The 11,730-nt window shown below is 32.8% G+C and overlaps 2 protein-coding genes across 2 annotated transcripts; one reads left to right on the top strand and one right to left on the bottom strand.

Moving 5' to 3' along the window:
- Positions 1 to 987: 987 nt before the first annotated feature.
- Positions 988 to 1,491, bottom strand: LOC132032125 (uncharacterized). The gene has a single exon (XM_059421913.1). It carries the CDS (start codon positions 1,489 to 1,491, stop codon positions 988 to 990), a length of 504 nt encoding a protein of 167 aa, XP_059277896.1.
- Positions 1,492 to 8,775: 7,284 nt separating this feature from the next.
- Positions 8,776 to 11,535, top strand: LOC132031414 (sufE-like protein 1, chloroplastic/mitochondrial). The gene is made up of 2 exons (XM_059421373.1): positions 8,776 to 9,299; positions 10,679 to 11,535. The coding sequence occupies exons 1-2, from the start codon at positions 8,817 to 8,819 to the stop codon at positions 11,366 to 11,368; spliced, it is 1,173 nt and encodes a 390-aa protein (XP_059277356.1). The 5' UTR covers positions 8,776 to 8,816; the 3' UTR covers positions 11,369 to 11,535.
- The last annotated feature ends 195 nt before the right edge of the window (positions 11,536 to 11,730 follow it).

Genomic DNA, 11,730 nt, shown 5'->3' on the forward strand with positions numbered 1-11,730 from the left:
CCTCAAAAACACAACACAAAACAAAACATGCACACATACAAAAAGACGCCCCACGAATCCACTCGCAGCCTCGAAATTTCCAACGGAGCCCTAATTTCCCATAACCACCGGAATGGTCGTTACAGTATATTTACTATTCATTGAGTATATTGACCTTACAACAATGGAATAATATGTGGTTCCACGATTGGAAATAACAAGTTGAGCAAGTAACTAGCAATTGCTTGAAATTGCTACCAAGGTTAGATAACCACTACATCTCCACCGCGAGACCATTAAAAACTTTTATTTTCTCACGAACTCCATCCTCCTTCAAACAACTCAAATCCACCAAACTCTACCAGATTTTTACTATCTCAAATAAAGCTCTGTCGTACAACTTTAGATTTGGAAAAACCTTACAAAGGACTTCAAACACTAAATCTTTTCAAAGAGATGGAGTGATAGAGGAGATGAAGGGGATGACATAGAAGAAAAGAGGAAGGGACAGAGAAAAACATATGATGGGAGGAGAATAAAGGACAGGCAATGAAGAAGAAGAGATATCACATAGAAAAAGAGAAAGAGCACCGATTAGAAAATGTGAACTTTTAGATCTGAATATTTATTTCGGGCGGTTTACAAAGATCGAGTCTTTTCTTTAAATGGACTTCAATAGACTGCTATATGTAGGGTAAAATTGCCAAATTTTAACATGCGCACGAAATATCTTTTGTATTAAATAAAATAAGTTGTTGAACTGAAGAGAAAGAGAGCATACATGACTAAAAATAAGATTCAACATAGTCCAAAATATTATACTCAAATAACTTGGTCGATTGAACAATACTAGTTCATTTTTCCAACAAAATAGAACAACCTTCATTAATAACTGAAACAAAAGAAACAACAACACGACATGAATTGGAAAATGCAACAACTTAAAACGAACACTAATAAAAAAGCAACATGAATAAACAACTATAGAACAACAAAAGTATTACACTCTCAATTAAGATCTTTGGAATGTCCATCATCTTTAGCATTGATGTCATCTCCTTCAGTTGGTGTGGGATCTGTACCGCTTCCAGCCCCTAAGCCAAAATCATTTTGGTTAGTAGCCATAGACTCAAAAAACCACGGGTTATTGATCAAGTACTCCATTGAACTTGCTGATGGGTTAACATTTTCATTCACGAGCTTGGAATTGGAGGGATAATTTTGAGGTTGAGAAGGTTGATGTTGTTGAATGAATTGCTTTTTTCTTTCACTAAGTTTATCCATCTTTGCAGCAGAAACCTTTAAAAATCCTCGCATTTCCCTAGAATCAAGTTCATTAATACTTCTACCCTCCATAAGTTGGTTGAAGAGGAGTTCCATTTCTTTCTCCTCGTTGATTTTCTGAATTTTGCTAATTCTTTTTTCTTGCTCATTAACCTTTCCTAAAAGATAAGTTTCATGTTTAACTAACTTTTTGAGTCTTTCATCCTCAGAAAAACTTAAATATCTCATTAATACCTCGTTAGCTAGACTTACAGATTTCCAAACAATGGGTTGAATTTCCCCTGGGCTAAAAATTATTATAGCGACGTCTAAATCACATAGAATAGAAAACTCTTCTGCTTTCTTAAATAAACTTGTTGCTCTTTTATCTAGGATGAAGTTTCTTACATTTTCACTACAATTCCTAGTATTCCTAAGCCTCTTTCTATCCATATTTTATACTCAAACATAAAAGCACCTTTTTTTAGGAGTAGAATACATAATGACTGAAGAGGTGTGTCGCTTTTATAGATACTAACAGGATTTGCTACTATAGTGAAATTAAGAAATTTTAAGTTTATTGAGATACTTTAGGCTAACTATTAAATAAACTGATTAGGGTAATCTGGTTTTAAGAAAATTGTATTACTTTTTCTTAAAAAATTAAAAATTTCTAAAATTCATATTCCATAATTATTTTTGGAGTTAGGAACTTGTGACACATGTACATTTAGTCCTTGTGATATTTGATTAAACACATATAACTTTCAATTACTTCAAATGTGCGTTTTTTAAAAATCTTTTTTGCATGTGAATATTCACAAATTTTCAGAATTATTAATCTTTCCGCCATTAGATTACCATGTGTAATGTTATGCTTGCAATGTTGCTACACATTTAAGAGTAATATACATCTAAGAATAGTCCAAACATAATATATTTCCTATATAAAGGGACCAAAATACACATTTAATAAATTGAAGGATAAAAATACCAATTCATATATTATAAGGACCAAAATTATAATTTATCAATAACTGAGGAACCAAAAGTGTTATTATCCCCAATTATTTTCTTATTTAGGCATTTGAAGTAATCATCTAAGTCTAAAATGATCAATGGGTAATGACATTACCATTTTAGACTCCTAAACAGTATCTAGTCCAATAGAGTAATACTTTAATACTTTTACCTTTTATAATCATACAAAAAGGATATGCTTTTAATATTTTACCATTCATAATCATATAATTATGAATTTCCTATATAATCATACAATCATGATATTCTTTATATATTTTAATATTTTTGTAGCTAACTATGAATTTTTTTGTGGCTAAACATTTTAGCCACGATGATTTCCTTCCTAAAATATTGTAGCAAGAAAAGGTATAGCTAAACGCAAGTTACAAACTTTACATATTTTGTGGGGATAATTATATTTTTGAGCCGCCCTAAAATATAAACAAATACAAATATATTTTTACGTCTATCAAGTATAAATATAAATATAATATATATATATATATATATATATATAATATACATATTATATACATAATCAATGTATATGTCTAGTATATTTTGGCTAGGCCCAGTAATTAATCTCGGCCAATGGGCCAAAAATTTTAAAAGTCCTATTTTGTGGCTAAGAACTATTGCTTATTACTACGAATTTTTATTGTATTGTACATATATTCGTAAAATGATTTGTCACGGAATATATACTTATAGCAAATGATATTATTATTTTGCTAGACAAATCAAATATATAGCAATCTTTGTATTGTCATCACTAGGTGATCCACCGTTTAAAAGATTTAAATTTTTTTGTCATGAAAATTCAAATTGTCTGGCTATTTTATTGTTTAGTCTCATGGAAATAGTGTAAATCTCTGTAAGTTCTTATAACTTATTTAGGCTATTTTTTTCTTAAATAAAGTTACTAAAACAACTCAAGGTTCATGGGACTTACTGTCACGATCCAAAAATCTAACTAGTCGCAATAAAACCTACACCTAACTCGGTAGGTGAACCATTAGCAAATTTTAATCCATTATTCAATAGTTAAAGAGAATAGTAAAGTGATAACAATAATTAAGTCATAAACATTGTCTTATACGCATAAACTGCAGAAAGATAGCAAGTACACCCCCAAAATCGGTGTCATAGGTACAAGAGCCTCTAATCATAAATACAAGCCTAAAAATATCTCAATACAACCGTCATGGAATAGAAAAAAGACATAATAAAGCTAAGATAGAATGAAGTCTGGTGCTGCAAAATAACCAAGCAACTCACTCCGAGAACTCCAACATGAAACTCCTAGATTAACTGAGTCTGCATGATCCACTGGTAAATGGATCTAAATATGCACATAAAAAGGTGCATCACATGTAGCATATGTAAGAGAAATCAGCGTGTACTTAGCAAGTATCATTAATACAAGAGCCTCTAATCATAAATACAAGCCTAAAAATATCTCAATACAACCGTCATGGAATAGAAAAAAGACATAATAAAGCTAAGATAGAATGAAGTCTGGTGCTGCGAAACAACCAAGCAACTCACTCCGAGAACTCCAACATGAAACTCCTAGATTAATCGAGTGCCGCATGATCCACTGGTAAATGGATCTAAATATGCACATAAAAAGGTGCATCACATGTAGCATATGCAAGAGAAATCAGCGTGTACTTAGCAAGTATCATTGACCGACCCTAAATGAAGTAGTGGCGAGTGTTAGTCTATGAAATACTTGCGGTCCATACTTCAATAATTATAATCCTACACAGAAAAATAAATCCTACACATAAAAAGGTGCATCAGATGTAGCATATGTAAGAGAAATCAGCGTGTACTTAGCAAGTATCATTAAAAGGTGCATCACATGTAGCATATGTAAGAGAAATCAGCGTGTACTTAGCAAGTATCATTAAGACAGAAAAATAAACAAGGATAAGATAACACAACTAAAACAATAAATTCACAATATTAGTAGATAGGAGATATTATGCACAAGGCACCTCATAACACAATATGATGCTCAACCATATTCGACATAATAATATGGGAATCCAATGCTATGCATGCATCAACCACATCTACTCATAATCATAGCACACACCAGCTCCAAGAGGGGTGTTCGAGAGCGTGACCCATGGAGAACAACTGCATTGATCATACACCATATAGAGGATCTCCACGTGCCAGTATGGACGGTCTCAACGTGCTATCAAACTCATAACCACTAATGCAATCTCTTCACAGATGGTCCCCATGTGCTCATCTCATGATCTTTCTCAATTCATATGCAATTACATACCTATGTATGACATATCAACATCAAATAAAAAGAGCATAAGCTAAACATGTCACCCTTTATACATTTAACTTTAAAGGAAGCCCAATCATAGCAATAATCATCATATCAATTTTGATGCATGAATGCAAATCAATCATCTCAATCAGGCCACCAGGCCATAAACTTAGGAATCACCACAGACTATAAACCTGGATGTTCATATAAAAGAATGAATGCCAAATATCTGTACGGGGCACATACATTATATATAAAACACATTTAAACAGCTCATTTGTACAAGATATCCAGAGTGATGTATAAAAAACTGATCAATTATCATGAGATTCATCTATCAACTTAGTTAAAACATTCTTTAGAATTTACTAATATCATCAAATAGTCACATAAGTCATCATATAATTGACTAAGTCATATAATTGACTGAGTATCCATAACATGGCACCGGTACCCGTATAAGTGCTCGTCTCTAATGTGGGACCCCCTTTACCCTTACTGTTATTATCATTTAATCATAAAAACATCCTCAAATTAGAGCCATAAAAAGTCTCAACTTACCTTGATCCGAGTGAAGCTTTAAGTTTTTCGAAAGCTCTGTCAAACAAGTCGAACCTATTCAAAAGAGTAATCTATGAGGGTGAATGATTCCAACAATACACACATTGCCATACAAAATAATCAGACAAAAAACCCCAAACCCCAGGGATCAACATTAGAAATTTCTTCTGAAATTCGGATACCTTTATATGACAATGGTATAAAGAGATACATGCTGGTTATTACTGATGCTGCTACAGATAACAGGATGATTCAATTACATTCAAGATTGCCTAAAGATAGCTTCATGAGATCTTGATCCATTCCACCTATGAGACTTATAGGTGTGAAAGATGAATTCAAGTCAAGGCCCTTGGAGTTTTAGTTGATAGAGTCTTGTTGAGTACTTAGGATTCTGTAATATTACTGGCTTTCATTTCCACTTTCAGCATTTTCCTTTCTTGTTTTTCATTTTTTTTTTGTTTAATACCTGTACAAAACTTTTTTGATTAATAAATTCCGATCAGCTTATGGTGAGGAAAAAAAAAATGGACACTCTTTTTGAATCGGAGGGAGAACCATCTTGTTATTACTTTCTTACTAAGAGACGAGTGAGAATATTAATACCCACGAATGCAAATCTAATACTCCCTCCGTCGCAATTTATGTAATACTTTTCGCTTTTCGAGAGTCAATTTGACTAAACTTTGAAGCTAAATTGGATTAGATTAACTCAATATTTTAATATTAATATATATATATATATATATATATATATATATATATATATATATATTTGAAAACTACATGAAAAATAGTATAAATTGCAACTTTTCTCATATCAATTTGCTGAAAAATATATCTTAAAATGTTGATCAAAATTTATGCAGTTTAAATCATTAAACTCTTATAAGCAGTTGAACAACCAAAAGCTGAATATGAACAGCTCTTGTTTTATGGCAAGAATTTAAAACCACTTGATACTCAGTACAAGACTAATGAAAACAAGGTTCGGGGTTGTGTTTAACAGGTAGAGGTGCTACATGACAAGTTTATAACCACAATATTCAAATAACTTTTTGTTACTTTATACATCTTTAATTTAACACAACAAGATTCAAAAGTCTCCCTCTATATCTTAAACTTCGTGCCAAATCAAATTAAGACACTTAGAGTGTGTTTAGTATGGAGAAAAACATATTCTAGAAAATGTTTTCCAATTTTCCCATGTTTGGTTAGTCAAAATGTCTTGGAAAACATTTTATATAGGAAAACAAGTTCCTTGAAAATGAGGAAAATGACTTCCTTAATGGAAGTAGGGAAAACAAGTTCTACAATTAATATTGCAAGTTCATTGTCTCCTCCCCACCCACCCAACACCCCTAACCCCTACCCCTCGACCTTCCCACACCCCGCCACCCCCGTACCCCCACTGCCCACCCCATACACCACCCAAATACCCCCCATCCCACCCACCACCTAACAACCCCTACACGTCACTACCCCAACCCCACCCCACCAATTAACCAACCCTTCCTACCCCATCCCCACTATCTCGACTACCTCCCTCCCCACCCTTATCACCACCTACCCCCAACCCCTACCTCTCACCTCCCTACCACCACTCCCTATCTCTCAACTTTGCAAAACAAGGCACTTTGTGAAAGTAGTAACTTTCAAAATAGCAACTTTACAAGTAGTTACTTGCGAAATGTAGCTACTTTCAAAAATAGTCATTTTGCAAAAGTAGTCACTTAAGAAGATAGTCACTTTGTAAAAGTAGACACTTTTAGAAAATAGCCACTTTGTGAAAGTAGGTACTTTTTAAAAATAGTCACTTTTTGAAAGTAGCCAATTTTGATAAATAATCATTTTGTGGAAGTAGTTACTTTAAAAACTAACTACTTTGCAAAAGTATCCATTTTTTAAAATAGCCTCTTTGTGAAAGTATCAAATAACCATTTTTGCAATGTGCGCTTTCTAAGATAGTGTCCTCTTTTGTAAAGTAGCCATTTTTTAAAAGTGACACAAAAATCACAAAAATGATTATTTCTGTAAAGTACCATTTTTTTAAAAATGACAAAAAGTTGCTATATTTGCAGATTTGCATTTAGGTCGTTTTGCTACAAATAATTTTTTGAAAAAATAGCCATTTTTATGTCACTTTTAAAAAAATGGCAATTAAAAAAATAGTCATTTTTGTGTCACTTTTAAAAATGGCTAGTTTACAAACATAGTCACTTTTTGGGTTGTCTTTCAAAGGGCAAAGTAGTCATTGTTTTTGGTTGTCTTAGAAAAAGACCACTTGCAAAAGTATGTACATATTTGGTTATCTTATAAAAATAGTCACTTTGTGAAAGTAACCCTTTTTCAAAGTGCGGGGTGGGCTAGTAGGGAAGTTTGGACGGGGGGGGGGGGGGGGTAGGACGTGAGAGTTATTGAGTTGGGGGGGGGGGGGGGGGGGTGGAGGTGCGTGTGGTTCAGGGGTTTGGATTGTTATTTCCGTCAAACCAAACACTTAAAAAATTTTCCCGAAAATGTTTTCCACATCCAACCAAACACAAAAAAATAAGTAGGAAAATCAGTTGTTTTCCAAGAAATCATTTTCTAGGAAAACATTTTCCATCGTACCAAACACACCCTTAAATTGGGATAGAGAAATTAGTGATATTTTTTTAGTGATTAATTATCTTTATAGAAATAGAACCTCTAACACTACTAATAATAGGTTTAGAGATTTTTGCCGCATATTTTGATGTTTTATTACACCATTAATGACAAACAATAGTAGATAAATATATATTTCTATCGATCATTTTCCTTCGTTATAGAAAATGTGATTAAGCTTAGGACTTGACAATTAAAAATGAAAAATTAGATTTTACGATTTTTTTTTTTCTACAACAGCAAAGTATGAATGTAGTAAATATGAATATTGTTATAAGTGTATAACAACAATTCGCTATGACATCTAAAAATTGCGGACTCAAACAATGCTGTTATAGTGTGGTTTGACTATATATAGTTTTAATGGACTTAAAAAATAATTTAAAATGAGTAATTAATTCAAGAAATATATTATTTTACTCTCAAGACCTTTTGGCCATGAGAATTTTCATTACAATTTTTTTTTTTTTTTTTGTATTGAGAATCAGCATTTGACCATAAAAATTTCAAATACAACTTCAAATTGTATCTGAAATTTGAAAAACACCTAAAACTCTATTTTCATATTTTTTTTTTTCACTTTCGATAAATTCAAACAACCAATTATTCTTAAAAAAAAAAAAACTAAAATCAAACACAATCCCATCTTCAATTGCAACTTCAAAAATTCAAATAAATAACAGCAACATATATAAAACTCTATTTTCACTTTTTTTAAAAAAACTATTTTCATTTTATTTGAAAATCAACGTTTTGGCCATGAAAATTTCAAATAAAACAAGTTGTATTTGAAATTTGAAAAACATCAAAAAACCTATTTTCACTTTTAGTACATTTAAATAATCAAATATTTTTTGTAATAATTATAACGAAACACAATTTCATTTTCTACTTCAACTTCAAAATTATAAATAAAGTGAAAAGTATTTGATTTTCATGGTCAAATGCCTACTTAATTTTCATCGCCAATCGCCTATGAAGTGGACAAGTAAAATAGTTTCTTGTCTTCTTAGGAGTACTAGGGTGTGGACAGGGGGTTGCAGTGGGTATGCCTTCTCAGACACCTTTTCAATCTCTTGGCTGTCTCTTCTCTCGAATCAGCCTTTCCTCTCTACAGCAGCAACTAAATTCATCATCAAACTCACCAATTTTCCTCCTTCCCTTTCTTCAATCCATGTCTATTTCCACCAAAATTCCACACCCTCTCTTCACTTCACCATCCCTTAAATCCCTAAAACCCTCTTCTTCACATCCCACTAAATTAACCATTTTTAAATCCATCATCACAATCCAAAGAATCTCCACAAAAAAACCCATTATTTCAGCCACCCCACAACAATCCTCATCATCATCATCTCTTCAACCCATTGAAGAACTTCCACCAAAGCTTCAAGAAATCATCAAACTATTCCAAGCAGTTGAACAACCAAAAGCTAAATATGAACAACTCTTGTTTTATGGCAAGAATTTAAAACCACTTGATGCTCAGTACAAGACTAATGAAAACAAGGTTCAGGGTTGTGTTTCACAGGTATGAGGTGTCAAATGGCTTGAGTTAACACTCTAATTGGATGGTTGTTACATATTGTTTCATAATGTATCATATTATACTGTATTGTATCGTACTATATTGTTTTGATGGATATAAGTTGGGGTTTTTACACTCTATGTTAATTAGGGAAAAATAATTACCCGATTTAGCCAATAATTTTTTTCTTACCCGCTTTAGCCGCCGAATTACAGCAGCTTTCCTTCAGACCCTTTTGGCCCTTCTCATAAATCATCTCTCTTTTTTCTCTCCGCTGATTCAATATGTTACCTTTTGCATATATACTTGTATTAGACTGTAGATTGTGTTTGCTTAGTGTATTGATGATGTTGATTAAGTCTGCAAGTTTATTGTTTGCTCAATTATCTGTATCTGTTTCTCTTTCTTTTTCTTCTTCTTATGTTACTTCTGTTTGCCCTTCTCTGTTTTTTATTTATTTCTCTGTTTATCCTGAAAGTTTCAGACACACCGGGGATTGTAGTTGGCATTGCTAAAGAATCATGTATGAATGGTTAATTCTACAATGTACACTGACAAATTAGGCTTATTTGCTATTATGATTTAATCAAGAACAGTGTTTTGGTTTGTGATGAGCTCTTTTATTGAATATTGAGGTCTTGAAAGCTGCTGTATCCAGGAAAATTAAGTACGGGTTCTTTTTCCAGTTATTGTATTCACAGAGGTGCAATTATTCCACACTTTTATACAGTGTAGAAGTGTGTATAAACACCTCTTATGTATAAACACCTCTTGTATAAGTTTGTATAATAGTGTAGACGTGTGTATAAACACCTATACATTATTATACACTTTTATACAAGGTTGACACATTGTCTACTGTAAGTGTATAGTGTTGTATAATGTTGTGTATCGTGTGTATAAACACTGTTGCCAAAGAAAAGTTGGCTATGCGGATGTAAATTAAAAATATCGCTACGTGAATTTAATTTTTTATGCTGGATTGTATATTATTGAAATTATCCCTATAAAGTTTAGATAGATTGTATTGATTCCCGTTGTTACACAAGAATGGATTGAACTATATAATACAATAAAATTTAAGTAATAATCAAAACAAATATAGTGTTTAAACTAACAATACAATACAATAGGTAACAACCATCCAAATAGGGTGGCGGGTCAGGGTTATTGACCCGCCCAAGAATATTAGGTTGTTTGAATCTACTGAAAGTGAAAAAAGTGAAAATAGGGTTATAGCTATTTTCCAAATTTCAAATAAAGTGAAAAAAATTTCCGGGAAAAAGTGAATAATTCTCATGGTCAAACGGGTCTTTAAGTTTTAGTTGCTTTATTTGTCCTTTTATGTTTTTATGGGCTAATTTTGCGACCTCTATTCACAGGTTTGGGTTAGGGCGTATTTTGATTCGGAGAGAAATGTAATCTTTGAAGCTGATTCGGATTCGGTACTCACTAAAGGTCTTGCTGCTTTGTTAGTTCAGGGCCTTTCTGGAAGACCTGTAGAAGAGATTGTTAGAGTTTCGCCTGATTTTGCAGTACTTTTAGGGTTGCAACAAAGCTTAACTCCTTCTAGGAATAATGGGTTTTTGAATATGTTGAAGTTAATGCAGAAAAAAGCGTTGCAGTTGTACGTTGAAGCGGAGAAAAAAGCATCTGGTTTAGGCCCCCAGAGCGATTTATTAAATGCCTCGACTGAGCGAATTAATGTTAATGGAAATGTCGAGTCTGGTGCCATTCATGAAGTTAGTGGAAACAATATAATTGTTGGTGCTGTTGATGATGGTGTATTGAGGAGTAGAGGGGTGAGAATAAAGGAGAAATTGGCGAAGGAACTTAGGCCTGTTGAATTAGAAGTTGAAGATATATCTTATCAGCACGCGGGGCATGCCGGGGTTGGAGGCAGTGACGGAGAGACACATTTTAATTTAAAAGTGGTTTCTGAGGAATTTGAAGGTAAGAGTTTGGTTAAGAGGCATAGGATGATTTATGGTTTACTGCAAGATGAGTTGCAGAGTGGATTACACGCATTGTCAATTGTGGCTAAGACACCGTCTGAAGTTGGTAGTAGTTGAATTGCAGGTCTGGTTCTTTGTATCCTGTAAACTTTTCGTCCTTAGTGGAATTTATTGAAATGTATACCTCATAGTAGCTAGTAACATGACACCTGTTTTGTTGCGAGAACCTTAATAAAGTAGTTGCTGAAGTATTTAAAATATTAATATACAGCTTCAATTGTCTATCTACTGCAGTAATTTGGTTGCTTCAATATTATCAACTTTCTTTGTGACACACTTAGACTTGGGTTTGGACCTGCTAACCAACTTCAAGAATGATGATAAACTAGTTATTTGGAGCGCTAGAGTTATTTAAATTATTAACCAGCTAGCAATAAAAAAATTATCCTTATCTTCTCAGTGATGTATCAATTTTTTTT

This window comes from Lycium ferocissimum, chromosome 9, assembly GCF_029784015.1.
Source record: "Lycium ferocissimum isolate CSIRO_LF1 chromosome 9, AGI_CSIRO_Lferr_CH_V1, whole genome shotgun sequence".
Taxonomy (NCBI): domain Eukaryota; kingdom Viridiplantae; phylum Streptophyta; class Magnoliopsida; order Solanales; family Solanaceae; genus Lycium; species Lycium ferocissimum.

Bases quoted from the DNA above. Each gene is read 5' to 3' on its own strand.
- LOC132032125 (XM_059421913.1), bottom strand. From the start codon at position 1,491: ATGAGATATTTAAGTTTTTCTGAGGATGAAAGACTCAAAAAGTTAGTT.
- LOC132031414 (XM_059421373.1), top strand. From the start codon at position 8,817: ATGCCTTCTCAGACACCTTTTCAATCTCTTGGCTGTCTCTTCTCTCGA. The intron at 9,300-10,678 runs GTATGAGGTGTC...CTCTATTCACAG, and splicing joins TTCAGGGTTGTGTTTCACAG to GTTTGGGTTAGGGCGTATTT.